We start from the raw sequence: 21,369 nt of genomic DNA on the forward strand, positions 1-21,369 counted from the left end.
AATTGAGAAGAAAATGATTCTTTATTATTGAGGAAGCACTGTATTATAAGGCTATAGTGCCTACAATTTATAGTGCAAGCTAATGATTCTGCAATGAATATAAATTGGAAATAGTCAAGCTAACTAATCAAACTAGAATCTTCCACAATTGCAAGAGAAGGTAGGGTCTTGATATCCCTTGTTAAAAATTTGGGGATATACATGATCATTTTCTCAAACCTGACAGGTGTAAATGCCTTTTTCCCAATAATTTATGAACGAATTGTAATAACAAATTTTAAGTCATTTAGTATATAAATTATGTAACACTTATATAAGTGAATGTGCATTTTTACTCAAATTAGTTTAATTTAATATAAAATTGTAACTATCATGTATAAAGTAACAATCATAAATTAATAAAATAAAATAAAACATTTTTTAATGTTAATATTTGCCCTAAAAAAATGTTTTTCTAGTTACAATGTTAATTTGGTTCAAATCTTATTATAATGACTAAATTCTATTTAGAGCTCGTTTGGGATTGCTTTTGAGAGACTAAAAAGTGCTTAAAAAAGCTAAAAGTTAATTTTGTATTTAGTTATTTTTTTAGAAATTATTTTTAGCAAAATCACCTCATCTTACAATAGATTTTGAAAAACAGGAAAAAGTAACTTTTCAAAATATGATTTTAAGAATCACTTTTATACTTAATATAATCCTATATATATCTTCATATATATAATAAAAATATAATATTATCCTTTTTAAAATAAATAGTTAACTTTAAAGAGAATATTATTATTGTCAATTATATTGAGATAACAAAATAAAAATAAAATTAATAATATAAAATATTTATTTTATTTATCAGTTATTATTTATAAACAATTAAAAATATTTTATATGCATGTTTATAAATGTATAAATAAATTTTATTTAATATTATATCCAATTTACTTATTTAAATTCTTACAATATTTTAATAGTAAAATTTATCAAACATAAACGACTGCTTTTAAAACTCACAGCGCTTTTAAAAATAAATTTTTTTAAACATTTAATTGATTCTCTTCACAACTAATTATTTCTACAACACAACTAATAATAATTATTTTAAAAGTTACAATATTACCAAACTGGCCCTTAATCACAACGATAATAGCTAGCAATGATTAATATTGACAACATTAGTAATAATTTTAATGTTACAAAATCATTTAATCAGAATACAAAGTACGGTAGAAAATCAAAATATTAGCATTACACATATAAGCTTCTGTTGGGTGAATTCTATTGCTATAGGTGTCAATGTGCAAGTGTACACAACATTGCAATTTCAGGCTAAAATAAAATAATCAATGAAACTAATAAACTAATGAAATTAAAAATGAAATAAACACAATGTGATAAAGAAAAATCTTAAATCAAACATGAGAATAAACGCAATGGGAAATGAGTAGTTGAGTGATTAAACTCACTTAATGGTATTAACAATTTTTCCAAATAAGATTCTGTTACTATAGCATCTACGACAGCACTGGGCAGAATCCCTCATGAAACCTCAACAGTCGCATGTTGGATATTTTATATCTAAGTGCAACCTAACAATGACAAGTTGTTACACTAACATTAGATATAACATTATGCGCTTTTGGTTCCAATTGTCCTACAAGGTGAATTCCTATGTCTATCTCTTCACTAATTTTAGATCAAGTATGGTCTTATTCAAATTGAGATTAACTCAACTTGGGAACTCAACCTAAAACCATGTATTTCCTTAATTTGTTCTATTAAGTCAGACCTTTTTTAGGCTCCTTCGTAGTTTGTATCCTCGAAATGGGTGGTTAGTTGAAATAGGAATTGCAATAAGTAAAATCAAGACAAAATACTCCAACAGATTCAGAGCAACACACATATACCAGTCAATTAACCATTAAACTTGTTTATTACTCAACCACAACAAAGTTTAGTTCATGATTTGTGATAAAACAGTAACAAGAATCATTTTAGCCATCAAATATATTCCTCTAAATATAAAAAAAAAAATAAAGATGAGAAAGTGAAGCTCACTTGATCTTGCGATCTGTCTTTCTTTTTCTCCTTGAATCCTTTGTTGCAGCCCTCAAATCTCTCTTATTCTCTGTTTTCTTTTTGTTTTTCTCTATTATTTTTCCTTAATGACGACTCTCCCTTTTTCTTTTCATGCGTACTCTTTTATAATTTGGAAGTAGGGCACCCAAAAGCATGTGGCTGCGTATCTTCTATTTTTGGAAACTTTGGATCACAATATTTCAATAAACATGAGCGAAAGCTAGTCTACAGTTGCTACAGGATTGCTGCAGCAACGGCTACAACATCTTCACTATTCTAGACTTATTTTATTTCCTTTGCAGCCAAGTGATATTGTCATCTCTGCAAGTCTGCTGCAGCTTTCCATGCATAAAATTTGAGCTTTTTGGTCCCCTACAATCATGCAAAATGTAACTAAAAATGCAATAAAAACACATCATTTACTCTTTAAGTAATATTGGTTTGAGTCTAAAAGTGTCATGATAACTTTCATTTCATAGAGCTATCACACCCCCAAACTTAAACCATTACTTGTCCTCAAGTAATGACAACAACACTAGCACTTCAATCACACAATCATGCAACAAACAACTTAGCCCTGTCATCTAACTTGCTCGAATTTATCAACCCTCAGATTTCATTCTTAAACTTGCAAAATTACCATAAGCAGTTTCAGTTCTAGACTTAGGTCTTATTCTGTCCAAAGTGTGTGTATGGCACTTTGATCAAGTTCCAGAGGTGTTGCAGCATTACACATGCATCAAATATAACTCGAAGATAAAACACAAATTCATTCATATCTGGGGGAACATGGGTCAACAATAAGTTCAAACTGTGCTAAAGAAATTTTTTTTTTTTTCAGTTTCATACTCTTCATTGTAACATTGATTTTTTATGTAAATGTCTATCACTTGTAATGATGACATCCAATTACTTGACAAATGTACATATCAGAGTTACTGTAGTAATAACATTTAAGATGTTAGAACATAATCTTATCTTTAGACACCTTTGACTCAAGGCTGAGCATGAGGCTCATGAACAGACCTGGCTACTCAATATCTTAGATATAAGACCTATCTTCCTTTTTTTTTTTTAAATCATATCAATTGCTACGACAATACTCATAACTCTCGCTGTTTTTTTACTCAAGTCTACATATGGGGTACATACTCAACCTTGGTTACTCAGCAGCTAAGTCATTGGAGAATTTTATTTCATATCTAGTACATTTTTTGAATTTTCAAGTTCCCCCCAAACTTGAGATATTTTTGACCTTGTTACTCTACTTGGTTTTGTTACAGCATACTCATAAAAATCAACCAAAGCCTAAGTGTTAAGATAGAGTTTCAACCTTCATTTATAAATTGTCCCTACTTGACAGTCATTTATGCTACATTTCAACACTCAATTCATCCTCATTGGGTTTTCTAATCCAAATACAAATACTAGGTACACAGAGCTATACACACAATTACACACATTCACAAAAACATTCATAACACTTGAATTTTTTTTAGTGACATTAAATAACTAACATTAAATTCCACAAGACAACACACATTCACTCAACACAAACATATTTCAAAATGACATAATCCCCTCCAAACTTAAAAGGTATTGTGTCCTCACATACACACAAAATAAATAAAAAACACACAAGCACACACTTAAAATAAAGAAATGCAACATTAACAAGATAAAATAAAGAAAACAAAGAAAAGTTTTAGAAATAGCAAACTAAACTAGGCTGGCGGGGGTACTTCCCTATTGTTGGAAGTTATGTTGCAGCACATGTTGTAAGGGTTCACTTCTTCTTTGACCCACTTCTCAGTCGTTCATTTGGTGAACTAAGTGGTGCAGCAACTGGCTGTTTCTTTTTTTAGCTCTTGGTTGGACTGATTGGAAGGGTTTCGGCAGCTTCTGTGACTTTGGGTAGAGTTGTCTTTGGTTTTTTTATTCTAGTTCTTTTGGTGCTCGCATTGCTGCAGCACCTCCAGAAAGATTGTGCCCTTTTTCTTTTGTTGGATGCCTGAGAGTTGATACAAGAGACTTTGAGGGAGTTTTCTTTGCAATAGCTGGTGGAGGAATTGTTGTGGCTAGTTGCTTGGCAGTGATGCTTGCAATGATTTCTCTCAAACTCCTCTTGGCTTCTGCTGTCCTTGTGGCCCTATTGATGACCTCTTCAATTGCTGCATCAACATCCTCTTCCCACTCTGAATCCATCTCCTCATTGATCAAGATTTTCTCTTTACCCTTACTCTTGGGAGTCACAATTGGTGGTTTCTCTTGATTTTCCTCTTCTTCTTCTTCTTCTTCATCTTCACTTTCGTCTTCTCCTTCTGCTTCAGCATCTTTAGCCTCCACTAGCTCCTACTGCTGCTCTTCTGCTGACTCTCTTTCACTCTCTACTTCTTCACTTTTTTCCTCTGGAGCTATCTCTTCTACTCACTTAAAATTAAACTGCTACAGTAGTGACTCAAGGAAATCTACATATTTCTTCTTCATATATCGTGCAAATTGATGCTTCTATACTTCAAGATTCATTAAGTCTAAAACCACTGATTTTCTTCCTTTTGCACTTGGACACATGTATTAATGCTTTCACTAAGTTCTTGCATCATTGTCTCAAACCCTGTGGCTTGCTCTCCTTTAGCTACAGTAGGGTGTACTGTGGTTGCTACAGCAGTAGATTCCACAATAATCCTTTCGACTGTCCTAGCTGTGATAGCCCCCTCATTCTTCACTCTTTCATCACAATCTTACCCTCATAGCCCCTATTATCACTGCCTCCATCAACAAAAGGTTCTGCATTGTCAACGACATGAGGGTTCGACCTAAAGGTACGACTCTTGCACTTTTATAGTAATTTTTAATTGATTGATGGATTATTATTGATAGAAAAGCAAACTAGGATATGTATTGGCATGAACAATTCAAAACAATTTAAGATTAATGTTTGCAAAATATAAGCAGATTAGGTGTTCGTTAAAATGTCTCTAAGAATTTTTTTTCAATTATCTTAATAAATTTACTAAGCTAGTTCTTAGTGATCCACTCTTTAATACCAAAGATACTAACTTGTATGAAGTTTACATTTATTTCATAAACTTTTTTTCTTCTTTTTTTTGGGTATATGTTGGCTGTTGGCATTCATCGCCTGCAACATTTTGTTAGCATATATGTATCCATAATATTGATTTTGATGATAACAAACAAGATTAAGAATGATTAAGGTTTTAAAAGCTCAAAATAGTTTTCATATACTTTTAAATCATCATTCTCACTTTATAAAGGCTTTATATTATATGAAAATATTTTTATAAAATTGGTTATTCTCATGTTAATGGTTTCAATTGAAAAAGCTTTGAGAATTTTGATAAATAACAAGTATTGCTTAAAATCCTGAAAATGGACTTATTTGATAAGTTTCATAAAGTTTTAGGCCATAGTATATTTTTATAAAGCTTTGGGGCCAAACTATAATTTTACAAAATAGTTCACTGTAGCAATCACTGTAGAAAATGGCGATCCGACATCTCAATAACGACGATCCAACATTGAGCAGAATTGAAGAGTAGCCTCTGGACACTAACGGCGATTCGACATCTAGATAACGGCGATCCGACAATTTGAAAATCTAGCCCAACGGTCATATTGACCAGTCAAACGGCGATCTGACATCTAGTTAACGGCAATCCGACAGTGAGCAAAAAGTCAATAACGGCTAGTTTTCAGCTCCAACTATAAATAAACTCAATCCAATTCAAACAAAAATAAATTCAAGAGTTATCATTGAGCTTGCTATTAAGCATAAAACTATTATTGAGCTTTGAACTTGTTTTTGTTTATTTGATTCACACATTGAGCATTCATTTGTAATCAAACACATTGTGTGAGTGAAAATTCATTTGTCATCTTTATCCTTGAGAGGTTGTAAGTGTTGGGATACACTTAAGTTAAGAGATTGGGGATAATCTCTTGTTGTAAAGGTTCATTGACACCTTGGAAGTCAATTGTAAGCGTTTGAAGCCTTGGGAGGCTTACTTAGTGAAATCCTCAAGCCCGGTAAGCTTGGAGGCGTGGATGTAGGCGGGGGTTGCCGAACTACGTAAAAATCATTGTGTTTGTTTTCTCTTCCCTTACTATTTTATTATTGTGGTTTGTTGAATTTATTATTTTCGATTCCATTAAGGCATTAGATTGAATTGTTGTGTGGTTTGCTTAGCTCAATTTTTAAAATCTCAATTCACCCCCCCTCTTGGGTTGCCTAGTTAATATTTCACATTTATGGGTGATTGCGGGTGATTGCGGATGATGGTGCCCATCGCCCGCTCAAGTGCAGTATTGCCTGTATTTCCTCACACTAACCCAAATGAATTTTTGTTTTTGTTTAAATAATAATCTAATATCTGTCGTGTTTAATTTTCCGATATGTCCTGCAATAAAGGCCGCCTTAGACTTTAAAGATACCAATTGAAGATTACTTCTAGGTATTCTAACAAATTTAAAGAAAAGGAAGAGAGTGATTAGCCTTATGCAAATAAAATTGATAGAAAAACAACAAAAGTTGTTCAGGAAATCAATATTAGGGCATTTTAGTAGTATGAAGGAAATTAGATGTACTGGCATGGTCGTGCATAATTTGTTGATTAGACAAGTAAAAAACTTGATAAATATTAAATGTGGTTTCGTGTTGGCGATGAGTTGTTACTTAGACAAGCAATACATTGAAAACATGCATTTTACTGGCAATATCTTTTCTATGATCGTATATTTTTGTGCCCTTGTTGTAAAGCGAGTTGTCATCGACTCGGCCGCTTTCTTTCTATCATAAAACTATTGTTGCATTGTAAATCTAAAGTGTTCAACCAACTGAGTAATAAGAAATTTTCTCGGTTCCTTCACTAAAGCATTCATGCTCTCTGCAATGTTTGTGGTCAGAATGCTATACCTTCAAACTTTAAAATGAGATCGAGCCCAATAATTAAAGCCTATGCCCTCCAAATACTTTGTTGCACCTGCATGCATACTAAAGGTGGGCAAAATACCCAACCCGACCAGATCCCAAAAATTTTAGGTTCGGATCGAACCGGGTTATGAATAGAACTCAATCAGGTGCAATTGTGTCAACCCGATCAAATCTTGTTCAGGTTGGTTGAACCCGATCTGATCCGAAAACCTGATCGGGTTGACACAAAATTTAAAAAAAAACCCTAAAAATTAAAACCGAACTCCAAATTTTACATACACCACGCAGCATGCAAACACCATACACACAAACCATTACAAACAAACATTGCCATTAACATTACCAGCTAGGCAACAACAATACATAGCACATGCACGCAAGCTAAAGAAGCTAGCCCACTGATGTTCGGCGATGTACATGGCCACACCTACACACTGTCTCTGTCGCTTGCATCCCACGGCCGCCAGGCGACAGCCACACGGTCCACGCCCAAATCTACACAAACAAAACACAAACAATCAAACACACACACAAACTTCATAGGGCCACCATACGCAGCAACTGCCGCCGACAATGACACCGACCGAAGCTAATTCGTGAGGATCGTCACCCCGATCTATCGATTTGTTGCTACCAAGAATCGGATCTACTGCGCCACCTCCGCGCCTCCAATCCTCTATTTGGCCTTTTTTGGAATCGGGAGCCATGGCCCTTGATACTTAAGTGATGGTATATATAATTATATACAATCCGAACTCCACCATCACTCGAATCTGATCCGAACTCCACCTGAACTTATAACTCGATCGAATCTGATCCAAATATAATTCGGATCGGATCGGAATGAGTTATAAGTTCAGGTGGAGTTTGGATGAATTTTAATCCAACCTGAAATTTGATCGGGTTGATCCGAACCCGACCCAAATCTGATTTTGCCCAGCCCTAATGCATACTTCACAACCCCTCCATTTGTTTTTCATTTTCTACTGGATCATACATTTTCACTGTTTGTAAAAAGGTTACTCTAAAGGAATACTTCCATAGTTTTCTAAAATTCTTGAAATGTGACTTTAGATTACTTTCCAAATGATAAAAACAAAGGCCGTATAGTGCAGTAGGAAATATCTTATAAACTGCTTTATGGATAGATGTGCAATAATTGGATATAAATACTAACTCTTGCATGTCTCTAATGACTTCATGCAACCTCATGACAAACCATTCCCAAGAGGCATTATTTTCTAAATCTACAAATCCAATAGTTATAGGATACATTTGGTTATTCTCATCTAAGCATGTTGCAATCAACAAGTTTCCTCCATATTTACATTTTAGATGAGACTCGTCCACTGCGATCACTCGCCTGATTAACTGCATAAAACCTTTAATGCAAGATCCAAGAGCAAGCAAGCTGAATTATTGTACTGTCGTTTAGCTCTTGCAAGACATGAGAATATTTGGGAAGTAAATTATATGACTCTCCTGAGTCTCTTCTTATCAACTTCAAAGCCTTTTCCTTACTATGATCTGCTTACTGGTATGATAAATTAATTCCATAATCATTCTTCATATATGAAATGATATCCTTTTGAGTGTATATTCACTTGACATCAACAAACTTTTGCTTGATATTTTCGCTAACAACCCGACTATTTGCTTGACGATGACCATAATGGAAAATATCATTTTGACAAGTATGCACCATGTCATATCTCTTCACTAACCACTGCACATTCTTCTTCTCATTCACCCTCGTTGCTCGAAGTTGCCATTTACATGTCTTCATAGCACAACAAGCCTCCCAATATATACTTGAGGACCTATCTACCTTGAACTCAAACTTGTCTCTACTAGTAAAAATGCTAAGCTCCGTGTATAATTGTTCTTTCATACTGAATAGCTGCCTAACATAAATACCACTTGAACTACAATTTCCAACTGTACGTGTATCCAAAGCTACCCAATCTGATGGCACAACTGAAACCTTCAATTGTAGTAGGTCAACTATAGTTGATATTGGGGTCGACTTCGGCTATGTGACCTAGGGGTAATAGGCTGACTTTGACGTGGATCATTATCTTCCTGAAACTGAGACATTGCTTCTATATCATTTAATGGATGACCGCAATCTATGTCATCACAATCACGGAATGGAGAGTAGCTTTCTATAGTTGGAAACATTTGTTCTTCGGTATCGGAGAAGAAGTAATTATCATAGTTTGGCATGGATCCATAGCCAAATGTGCACTAAAAGGCTGAATATTGGGTTGACGGCATCAAAGAAGCTGATTTTTGTTGAGATGGCATTAAAGAAGCTTTGATTTTAATTTAGGCGATGTAGTTACAAAAATAGGAGTCCTACCATAGTTTATTTTATCAAAGTTTACATGTATAATAATTTTTACCATTTTATCATCTAGTATGTCCATTGGTAAAGAAGCAATGGATTGCATATGACAGTTTGTGCCCCAAACTGCTTTAATTGTCATAGAATATTTTTCTGAACTTAAATTCAACACTTGATAAACCCTAGCAATAAATTGTTCGAAAATTAGATCATTTCGCAGAAAAAATGCTTTAATTTTTTCATTCTCGTATTCCATATGACCATCAACAAATGTTTCCCATAATCCATCTTAAAACATTTTAAGCACAATTGTTGATTCCATTAAACACGAAGCAAATTAAAATAAATATAATTATATTACTAAAACAAGAAATTTATTTCAATAATAATATCATTGACAATAAACAATTAACATTAAAAATACAATTACATGAGGTGCCCCACATTTGGACGATGGATGCCATTGTCTAATTGATGGAGATCATCGGCTGCCATTGCCTGGGAGAAGTGAATGGCAATGGCTACTAGGTGAGAAGTTCGGGCGAAGGTATTCATCATCCGGGTGATGACTGGTATTGCCCGCGAGAAGTGCGAGTGAAGGGTGCCATCACCTGGGCGATGCAGGCCTTCGCTTGCACTTCTCGCGGGCGATATCAGCGAGAAATGTGGGCGAAGGATGCCATCACTCGGTTGATGCATGCCTTTGCCCGTACTTCTCGCTGGCGAAATCAGCCATCACCCGGCCGATGAATGCCTTCGCCCGCAATCTAGGTTTTCTCTAGAATCATAGAAACACATAATTTACTAGATTTTTCCTAATTTTTGGATTCATACAAGCAAATATCTACCCACATTGTAATAAAAATTAATAATGATATTTGTTTCTACAAATATCCACAAAACCCATATACAAAACTTAATTAATCTTACAATATAAATTTCAAAAAACATTATCCTTAATTCCTTCTTGAGCTTTTTTTTTTCTTTTTTGTTTTGATTGATTTTGTCTTTGAAATACTAGTTATGCAACCCAAGAGAATGGTAAATTGGGTTTTTAAAAACTTAAGCTAAGCAAACCACACAACAATTTAATATAGTGCCTCAATGAAATAAAAAATAATAAATTTAACAATGCTAAAAATTAAAAGAGTAAGGGAAGAGAGAGCAAATACAAAGATTTTTATGTGGCTCGGCAATTCTCGCCTACGTCCACGCCTCCAAACAAACTAAGCTTGAGGATTTCACTATCCAAGCCTCCCAAGACTTCAAATGCTTACAATTGACTTCCAAGGTGTCAATAGACTTTTACAACAAAATATTATCCTTAATCTCTTTACTCAAGTGTTTGCCACACTTACATACTCACAAATTTTACAATGAATTCAAGAAATACAATAAATACTCTCTTTTAGAGTGGATATACAAAAAATAGATCAATGGAGATTTAATCTATGATGATTTGCAAGTTAAGAGCTCAAAATATGTTGTTTACATTTGTTTACGCTTGCAAAAATTTTTAAAAATGAATTGGATTTGAGTTTATATAGCTTAGACACAAAAACTAGCTGTTATGGACAAAACACCAAGCAGCCGGTATAAATTTTGGATTTGAAAATTTAAAAATTTACCTCAGGCGGCTAGCTACTAACCATTGTAGACTAGCCTCTAACTCTCTGTCTTCCCACCATATTGTTTATATTTACTTTTTGGCCTAAAACTTTCAAAATTAAAATATGGTCTAAAACTTTTATACATTACACTATAGCCCAAAATGTTTTATATTTTTACAAATAGATCTAAATCCAGAATTTCTAAATATGATCGTAATTCTCAAATTTTTTTGAAATTATGTTATGGCCCAAAACTTTATAATACTTCTCAAAAAGGTTATTTTCATAATGCTTATTAATTTCAAAACTTTTTCAATTTAATCCAAAATTTGAAAAACACTCAAATCCACAAAATACTTTATCTTATAAATATGAGACATTTTGGTTTATGAAAAGTAATGATTTATTAAACAAAATTTTGAGTTTCTCAAATGTTAAACCATGCATATATTAAATCATACCAGTTTTACAAGAATTTATTGCAGTAATGACTTCGTTGAGCTAAACTTTGTTCTTGATCAAGCCGTTGTCCATTGAGTGTTTTGAGCTTGATTTCATTTGATTCACTTACATAAATATCATCCTTCAAGAACTAGTGAATATGTGAAATACAATATTTATCATATCACTTATGACACATGTTTGTTATCATCAAAATTACAATATGTGTAGCCCTTTAGGCTAACAGTCTTCAATGCTAGTTAACAATTGTTGTCTGATGCATATGGAATCGAAGTAGTTTTGTGCTTAATTGTTGGAGGGAGTTTGAGAAGTCAAATGGGAGGAGTTTCATGGAGTTTGCGTTTAGTTGTTGAGGTAAAATAGTTTGTATTTAGTTGTTGACATGAAACGAGAGAGGAGATTTGGGGAGGGGTAATTTAGTTCATAAAAAGTGTGTGGCTATTATTTTAAGAACTTTTGTTCTATTGCTAGTTTTGATAATGAATTTTTGAAAGTTGTTATATAAGAAAACTTCCCCACTACTAATGGCACTTTGTTAAATAAATGCCTGGTTTTTACAATATTAATCCACCTGCATGTGCGGACACTAAATAATTAACCAAAATGGATTGAAAACTAAATATGGTGAATTGAAAACTAAAACACAGAGGACAACGATCAAAATAAGAGTTGAAACGAGCCATTAATGTAGGTTAATGTGGAACAAGTTTAGATATATACTATAATTTTGAGGATGAGTTTAAGTTAGAAAATTGGTATATATATACATATACTGTATATGTGGCTTTCATAAAGGAGAGGCGTGAGGCTAAAGTGCTAAGTTTAATTAGCTAGTAGCTCAAGCGAGCAATTTTAAAATTTTGAAAAGTTATAATTTGGGTTAGGTGCTTATGCACTACGTAGCCGGCGGCCCATAATGTAGCTAGTAAGAACTGGATTAATTTAATCCATGCTTGCTTGATAATTAATTCTCCTATTGCTGGCGGCAAATTCCTAGAATTTTGCAGGCATATTCAACAGTTAAAACTCATTTTTTTTCTCTGTTCATTGATTCAATTGATAAGATCTTTTGGATTTGTTCGAATATTGCATGATGTAAGACATTGTGTAGCTAGTTCTGACTTTGATATGGTTGTATATTTTTTTGGGCTAGAGATACGTTAGATTTGTGAGTATAATGTATTGTTTTGCAAACTGCAATGAAAGATTAAAAAAAGGCCTCCGAGATGTCCGTCGAAGTCTTACCAAATTCTGCTATTTCGAACTTCTAAATTTCATTTGGAGTATTTTTATAACATTTTTGAAAACTTAGCGAGTACTGTAATAAACTTATCATAAAGGTTAAAAATATAGTAGGGAAAACATTAATATGTCATCACTCATTTTAGTTTTCTTCAATTGGAAAAAAGTATGTGTAAGAATTTTGTATACTACGTGGCATTACATAATTCAATTAGATTGGATTCGTAGATGTGAAGAGTTGGATTAGGTTCTTTCTTGTAATGATGATTATGGTAAAACGGCACATAATACTTGACTGTAGAAAATTTTGATAGAATTAGTCGTTGTTATTTAACTAAGACTGTAATCCCACTCAATGATTTAATGATAAAACCTCCCTTCAGATTCATTTAAGTAGCATTCAAGTCTGCCAGTGTGAATTATGTGCTTGATTTACCTTCAAAAATTTAAAAATATAACAAATAATGCACTTGAACTACGCTTACACTATCATAACTTTAGATTCCTGTTTGATAAAAGATAAAAATAAAATAAAATACAATTAATAGCCAACACATTATAAAAAATAATTAGTGATATATCAGTTACAACGGCACACACTATGTAACTTACAAAAAGTAAGTAGCTCTAAAAATTTCAATTTTCGGGCCTCTAAGGGCCCAGCCTTAAAAATATTTGCGCACCTGCTTAAAACATAATGAAAAACATTAAAAAATCAAAACGAACATTCACCATTCTGGAAGTTGGAGTTTGTCAATGAAATTTTTAGATAATATAATAATGCACAAATAGATTGCCATGACTCAGTATTAAAAAACAATATGTTGATGTAAGCAAATGAAGAAGAAAATGTACTGAGATGACATGTTTCCTCAGTTTTTACAGAGTCACAGATGAACAATTGAAGAATTGGCAAGCCTTCGTCGATCTGCTCCGAGCAGGGAAAACAGGACCGGTTCAATAAATCCTCATCTATAAATAGGGTTGCTAACCTTGCAACATTTCTCACCTCGCACTAAACCAATAAGAATAAGTTCAGAGATTAAACAGAGTGAGATCCCAAAGCTAGCTAGCTAATTAAACACAATGAGAAATGTTCAATTTCTTACAGGTTTTGCTCTCTTGATTTTGGCTTCTTCATTGGCCTCTGCCTTTGACCCTAGTCCTCTTCAGGATATCTGTGTAGCCATTGATGAACCCAAGAACGCGGGTATATTTTTTACACTTTAATTTTCTCTGTCCTAAAAAATCTTTTAAACTTGTTTATGTATACGTGTACGTTGATCTCAAATTCACCTTACTAATTAATATTCTGAATTTTTGGACGCAGTCTTTGTCAACGGGAAGTTCTGCAAGGACCCCAAGCTTGCCAGGCCAGGAGATTTCTTCTTATCAGGGCTAGACAAGCCTGGAAACACGGCAAACCGACTTGGCTTCAGTGTAAAAAATGCAAATGTTGACCAAATTCCAGGACTCAACACTCTCGGAATATCAGCAGTCCGTATTGACTATGCACCCTATGGCCAAAACCCTCCTCACACTCACCCTCGTGCCACTGAAATCCTGACGGTTTTGGAAGGAACACTTTATGTTGGTTTTGTGACATCAAACCAGCTAAACAACACACTCATTGCAAAAGTTCTGAAAAAGGGAGATGTTTTCGTGTTTCCAATTGGTTTGATTCACTTCCAGTTCAACATTGGAAAAACAAATGCAGTTGCCATCGCCGCTCTAAGCAGCCAGAATCCTGGTGTCATTACCGTTGCAAACTCGGTCTTCGGAGCCAATCCTCCAATCAATCCTGATTTTCTTGCCAAGGCATTCCAGTTGGACGTAGATGCGGTGAAAGATCTTGAGGCTAAGTTCTAAATGTGTAGCTTATTTGAATAATCTTGCCATTTATTTATGTTTCTCGTTCTAATTATTGTCATTATCAGTTGATTTTGATGTAATAAAGAGATTCGTACATGTGTACCTCTCTCAAGTCAGCTTTGTTTGATTTCCTAATTAACCCTTAGTTAAATAATGTATTTTTCGTTCAATGTGATCAATGGTCTCTTATCTGAACTCGGATTATTATTATTATTATTATTTTGACGGGGGGCCACAGATAATTGTTCTTAGCTGTGTCGACCTAGAGGGCCCTTATCGGGGGAGATTTTCAAATTATATATGGACTAATCTGAAGGATTCTCAAAAGGTCTCACAAAAGACGTAGTTATATAAAGTTCTGGGTTATGCTAAAAGACAAGATATTCAATAAGTAAGTCAAATCTACGCTGGCTAACCTGTTACACGTACCTGAGAATCGTTCATAATGATTTTGAGCATTATGAAACATCTGCCTACATGACAGGCCAAAATGAAGATCACCCATGAAATTACTGCACAAACCATCCGGAACTGCAATTGCTTTCAGATTGAAGCTAATAAAGTTTGTACACATTAACCCTCTCATGTATTATCACTTTCGACAAACTCCTAACTAGGCAACTTGGCCGGTGACCTAAAACCTGTGCAGACCAAAACAACTACGGACATGAACACGGTGATTGGTGAACATGTAGACTGATAGAAAGATTCACGTCTAGCCAATAGATGTGTTCGCACATGCGAACTCTCAATTATTGGTTACCAGAGTCTCAAATTTAGGGCTAATCAAGGATTCAACAAGTTGAGATGCATTCAAGAGCATGTCATCCTTGCACATCTTAGAAATCACAGTTCTCCACGTATCAAAATCAATATCGTTCCCCCTAATCAGGGTATTCAAAACTGTCCACAGATCCTCCACATTCCCTATCTCACACAGCTGACCAATAAATAAATTTATACGAGCAGAACGAGGTACAAAACCCTTCAAAATCATCTCATTCAAAATTAAAGCAGCTTCCCTGAACTGCTTCCCATCGCATAGCCCATCAAAAAGTATCCTATAGGACACAACATCAGGATTGCAGCCCTGTCTAGGCATATCCTCAAACAAATCTTTTGCTTCACTGCATTTTCCGTCCTTACACAGCCCCCCAAGAATCACATTATAACTAATAGGATTTGCCTTACAGCCTTTGTCCCCCATTTCATCCAAAATTGTAAATGCGGCTTCAAAATCCTCCTCTTTACAAAACCCACTGATCAATGCATTATATGTTACAGAATTCGGTTTGCACCCACGCTCCTTCATTTCCTTTAAAATCGCAGGAAATTCATTCTTCCTTCCCGCCTTAAAAAGCTCACTGATCAATGAAGAATATATACCTACATCCATTTCAATCTTATCTCTCACCATCTCTTCTTTAACCCCAAGTGCCAAACTCAACTCACCAACCGCACAAAGCCCTTTTATCAATGACGCAAAGACTTGTCCATCAGGCTTCACATTATACACTCTCATTATATCCTCCTTCAACTTTAATGCCTCATCTACCCTCAACTCCAAACAAAGACCATAAATTAACGTCCCAAATGTCACCAGTGTTGGCTGCAGTCTTCTTTTAACCATTTCATCAAACACCTTCCACGCGTCCTCTAATCTCCGACTTACAACACAACCGTGTATCAATATATTATAACTACAAGCATCTGGGCTAACATATTTCTCCATAATTTGAAACAACTCCTTCATTCTATCAAGCTTTCCGCACGTTAACTTTGGATTCAACAACGTGTTGAAAAATTTGACCGTCATTTGAACATTAAAACTCAACATTTCATCAAACATTTGGAGTGCGCGTTCGAGTAATCGCTCACGTCCATAAAAGCTGATAACATTGCAGAAAATTATTTCCTTGGGAACGATGCGAGTGTCGTGCTTGAGCTGGTGAAGGATTTGCTGCATTTCGTCAAACATCTTGGCTCGGCCACGCTTGGTGATGATAAGGTCATAGTGAAGGAGATTGTAGCGAAAGGGTTTTAATGGATGGGCTTCAGTGTCATTGGGGTTAGGATTAGGGTTTTTAAAGAGTTGCAGAGCGAGTTTCGGGTCTTTTTGGAGGCGAGGAAGAGAGGCGAGCCTGATGGGAGACGTGGGTTTTGCTTTATGAATATGGAAAATGATGTTTGCCCCGGGTCAAACGACGCCGTTTCAGCTCTTAATTTTTTTTTGTTTTCAAGCGCTATTGAACGACGACGTTTTTGCTTCAATTTTTTTATTTGTTTTGATTTGCTTTCAACGAAGTCATTTTGGTTTACAAATGGCAGCCTTCTTCTTCTCCTTTCTTTAACCCAGCTAAACCCTTGCTTCTTCCTTTTCTTTGTTCTCTTAACGACATTGTTTCTGCTTGAATTTTTTTTTGTTTGTTCTGATTTGGTGTGAACGGAGTCGTTTTGGTTTGCAAATGGTAGTCTTCTTCTTCCTCTTTGTTTAGTCTAGTTGAAACAAGTAATTAATTAATCTTCTTCCCTTTTTTTTCTTGATAATGGGTGCTGCTATGCATTATTTCTTCATTATTATTAATAGTCTATTTGTTGAAATTATTATGGTTATGAATTTGGTTGAGAGGGCGGTGAGTTTGAGGGTCAAGGCCATGGTTAAGTAATTTCTGCTTGATGTGTGTATTCCAATAATTCTTTATTTTATTATCTGTGCTTCCTGGTAATATTCCAGCTATCATCAACCACTTGCACATTACACAAATTCAAAACACCCCCCACCCAAAAAAAAAAAAAAGTTTTTTTAGATCTAATAAGAAATAATGCATAACAGCACCCATTATCAAGAAATTCTCGACTTAGAGCTATCCATTGGACTTGCTTCTTCTGAATCTGCGGACTCAAGACCACTGCAGCAACGACAACAGCCGCAGCAGCAGAAGCAAGTTGTTGGTTACAACAAGTTTGTTTGTGTTGGCAACTGGGTTTTGGGAGAAGTGAACTGTTTAAGAATTGTACTCAAAATTCTAGTGTGGTGAAACGAAGAGGAAGAGAAAGCAGATGGGTTCTGGACTTCTGGCATTGCTTTTGCCTTAAGCGTGAGAATTTTGCCTTTTGAAAAACTGCGTCGTTTTACTGAGAATGAAAACAAAAACAAAATAATAGATGAAACGGCATCGTTTTAGAGATCTTTCAGGGTTTGACCCGGGGCAAACATCAGTGCTATTATTAATATAGTTTTGTTCAATAGGGCTATTATTAATATAGTTTTGTTCAATAGGGCTACTGACATTTGAAAACGCGGTTAATTATTTTTGACCGATTGTTTAGTCATATGTTTTAAATTTTGATTCGTCGATCACAAAGTTTGAGGGAACTCTATGTCACAAACATCACATTTTCCTTATGCGTAGTGAGGATAATAACTTTCTTTTCAAAAAGGGTAATTTTTACTTTCCTCCCTTGAGTTTTGGGGTTTTTGCACTTAGATGGCGAAGATCCGTTTATTAGTGAAAACCCCCCTACCGTCAGTTAATTTATGGTTGACTGTTAATGGAAGTTAAAAACTCTAAAATGCCCCTGTTGGATTTGTACACATCTGAAACATTTGACGCCAAGTTTATAACAACCATAATATTACTATTATACCCCTTAAATGGGTTATTTACAATTGAATTCAATAAATAAAAAGACAATTTTAACCCTAACAATAAATCATATAAACCAAAATACTACTTCAACATCATAATACACCACACTGCAATACCGTAAAACAACATAAATAAATGATACATATATTAAAGAAAAAACTAAAATGTAATAAATACCAAATGCAAAGAATGTGACTATAATATCAATGTTCAAATCATCCTAAAACAAGTGAGAAGATAATCCATTAATTACATTACAACATTAAATAATATTTAAGGGTGTTTAGTATTGTTTTTCAAAATTAGTTTTCTATTTTCTACAAACAATCGTGAAAAAAATGATTTCCGAAACAAATATTTTATAAATGACTAAGTGCATTTGGATAAATTTTTTTTTTCTTGTCTTTCTAAATAAAAGTTGAAAATGTCTTTAACAGTTAATGGACTTGTAATGTGGTTTGATAGCATATGCTAGTATAAGAGTATTACTACTTTAAAGTAAACAAATTTACTCTATAGTTCTACAAATCTCATCAAAATCATGTCAATTAACAAGAAATAAAGCACCCACTCGACATTTTCCACTTAGAGTAGTATCAAAACGCTCCAAATTAGGACCAAAAAAAAAAAAAATTGTAAGAGGCTAACCTTTTACCGTCTTCAACAAAGCGATTTGAATTCCTGGAGCATCGGCGAAATTCAGAGCGATACATAATGTAGGTCTTGTGCTTCTTATTTACTTTACACAAATAATGGATACTGCTCTACAACAAAGAATATTTTATTGCCTTCTAAACAGAGCTCTTAACCGTGCTTGTTGAAACAGAAAAGGCCACAACCGTGCTTCACAAAAGAGAAGATGCCACTTTGAATTGTTTTACAAATTTTACTTTATAAATTAAGACACAATTTTTTAAATTGATTTGACAACTCACTGGCTCATGTCAACCAAAAAGTGTAAAACTTTTGCTTGTCAAATGAGATTACCAAAGTGCCCACAACCAACTAACAGAGAACTAACGTTTGCAATTCATAGGGGGGTTTTCACTAATAAACGGATCTTCGCCATCTAAGTGCAAAAAGTCCAAAACTCATGGGAGGTAAGTAAAAATTACCCTTTCAAAAATTTATGTTCACATAATCTTGATTTTCTTATACCCACATAATCTTGATTTTTGAAAAACAAATTCTTGATTTTCTTATATTGATTTTCTTAAATATTAGAGTATAATCATCCCATCTTCATCAAATTTTAATATTTTAAAATATTAGTAATGTTGAGATATATTTTAAAATATTATTAATATTGAGATATTAGGAAAAACTAACTATAGATATTTTTTCTAATAAATTGTTACAGCTTAACTATCTATTCTTAGAAGATTGTTGGAAAATTATTAAAATTCTAATATGTAGAAGAGATATCGATCTAAGTAGTTAATACTAGAATGCCTCTTCACTTATGGTACGTTTACTTCATGGAATGAGAATGAGGTGTAATGAGAATGGGCTAAGAATGGGAATTGGCTGGAATGAGAATTAGATTTCAATGTTTACTTGGTAAAAGTAAATAGGAATGGGAATGTGCTGGAATATCATTGATGTATTTACTTAGCAAAAAAAATGGGAATGAGGAATGGGAATGAGAATCAATTTATCAAAATATCAATAGTATTAATAATTAATAAAAAATAATTAAATTATTATTATTAATAATATTATCATTATTGTTGTTATTATTACTATTATTATTATTATTAAAAATAATATTAACAATAATTAATAATAACTAAAATAATAAAGTTAATAAAATTTAATAATAATATTATTATTCTTATTCTTATTAAATTTTATTAACTTTATTATTTTAGTTATTATTAATTACTGTTAATATTATTTTTATTAATATTATCATTATTAATATTTATTATTAGTATTATTATTATATTTTATTAAATTTATTATTTTTGTTATTATTAATTATTGATAATATTATTTTTATTAATATTATCATTATTAACATTTATTATCATTATTGTTAAATTTTATTAACTCTATTATTTTATTTATTATTAATTATTTTTTATTAATATTATCATTATTAACATTTAATAATATTATTATTAAATTTTATTAACTTATTATTTTTAGTTATTATTAATTACTGTTAATATTATTTTTATAAATATCATCATTATTAACATTTATTATTATTATTATTATTATTATTAAATTTTATTAACTTTATTATTTTAGTTACTATTAATTATTGTTATTATTATTTTTATTAATATTATCATTATTAACATTTATTATTATTATTTTAATTAATTTCATTTTTATATCTAGATAATGAAAATTACATTATTATTATCATTATTATTAAATTTTATTAACTTTATTATTTTAATTATTGTTATTATTATTTTTAATAATAATAATAATAATAATAATAATAATAATAATAACAATAATGATAATATTTTTAATAATGATAAATTAATTATTTTTGTTAATTATTATTTTTATCATTATTTTTATTGTTAATAATGATGATGATAATAATAATAATAAAAATAATAAAAATAATTAATAATAACTAAAATAATAAAGTTAATAAAATTTAATAATAATAATTATTATTATTATTATTAATGGTATTTAAAATAATAAAATTAATTGTGATTTGAATGAGGGTAATTTGGGAAATATGAAAAAATTAAAGGGATACAACAGTAAACATATATTCCATTCTCATTCCCTCATTGTCATTCCCAACCCCCCATGGGAATGAGATTCCCATTTCTTATTCCCAATTTGTGTGGAACCCATACATTTTATTCTCATTCTCAAATTACATTTTACCAAGTAAACATGAGTTTCATTCTCATTCCCTATTTCATAAAGTAAACACATCATTAATTGAATACATCAATTAACTCCATATGTAAATATATCTTCAATATTTTTTAATTGTAGATTGATTCAATTTGGCTACAACTTGCCAAATTGACAAATTGAATTTAGAATGAATAATCAATTTTAGTGGGCAACAAAATCTTCATGCATGCATGGCAACAACCTGTCAAATATTTGTGCCACCAACGTCCAATTTGTCAAGAAAAACCGTGTGGAAAAATAAGCTTTGGTGGGCTGACGTTT

At 32.7% G+C, this 21,369-nt stretch overlaps 2 protein-coding genes across 2 annotated transcripts; one reads left to right on the forward strand and one right to left on the reverse strand.

Moving 5' to 3' along the window:
* Window positions 1-13,710: 13,710 nt before the first annotated feature.
* On the forward strand, window positions 13,711-14,554 carry LOC18046539 (germin-like protein subfamily 1 member 17). The gene is made up of 2 exons (XM_006442373.2): window positions 13,711-13,895; window positions 14,016-14,554. The coding sequence occupies exons 1-2, from the start codon at window positions 13,772-13,774 to the stop codon at window positions 14,552-14,554; spliced, it is 663 nt and encodes a 220-aa protein (XP_006442436.1). The 5' UTR covers window positions 13,711-13,771.
* Window positions 14,555-15,240: 686 nt separating this feature from the next.
* Window positions 15,241-16,724, reverse strand: LOC18046540 (putative pentatricopeptide repeat-containing protein At1g53330; the record flags this gene model as incomplete). Its single annotated transcript, XM_006442374.2, has 1 exon — window positions 15,241-16,724. A coding segment is annotated over one exon (1,419 nt), but the record flags the coding sequence as incomplete, so codon positions are not given.
* Between the last annotated feature and the right edge of the window lie 4,645 nt (window positions 16,725-21,369).

The sequence above is a fragment of the Citrus clementina genome, unplaced genomic scaffold (assembly GCF_000493195.1).
Source record: "Citrus clementina cultivar Clemenules unplaced genomic scaffold, Citrus_clementina_v1.0 scaffold_3, whole genome shotgun sequence".
NCBI classification, from domain to species: domain Eukaryota; kingdom Viridiplantae; phylum Streptophyta; class Magnoliopsida; order Sapindales; family Rutaceae; genus Citrus; species Citrus x clementina.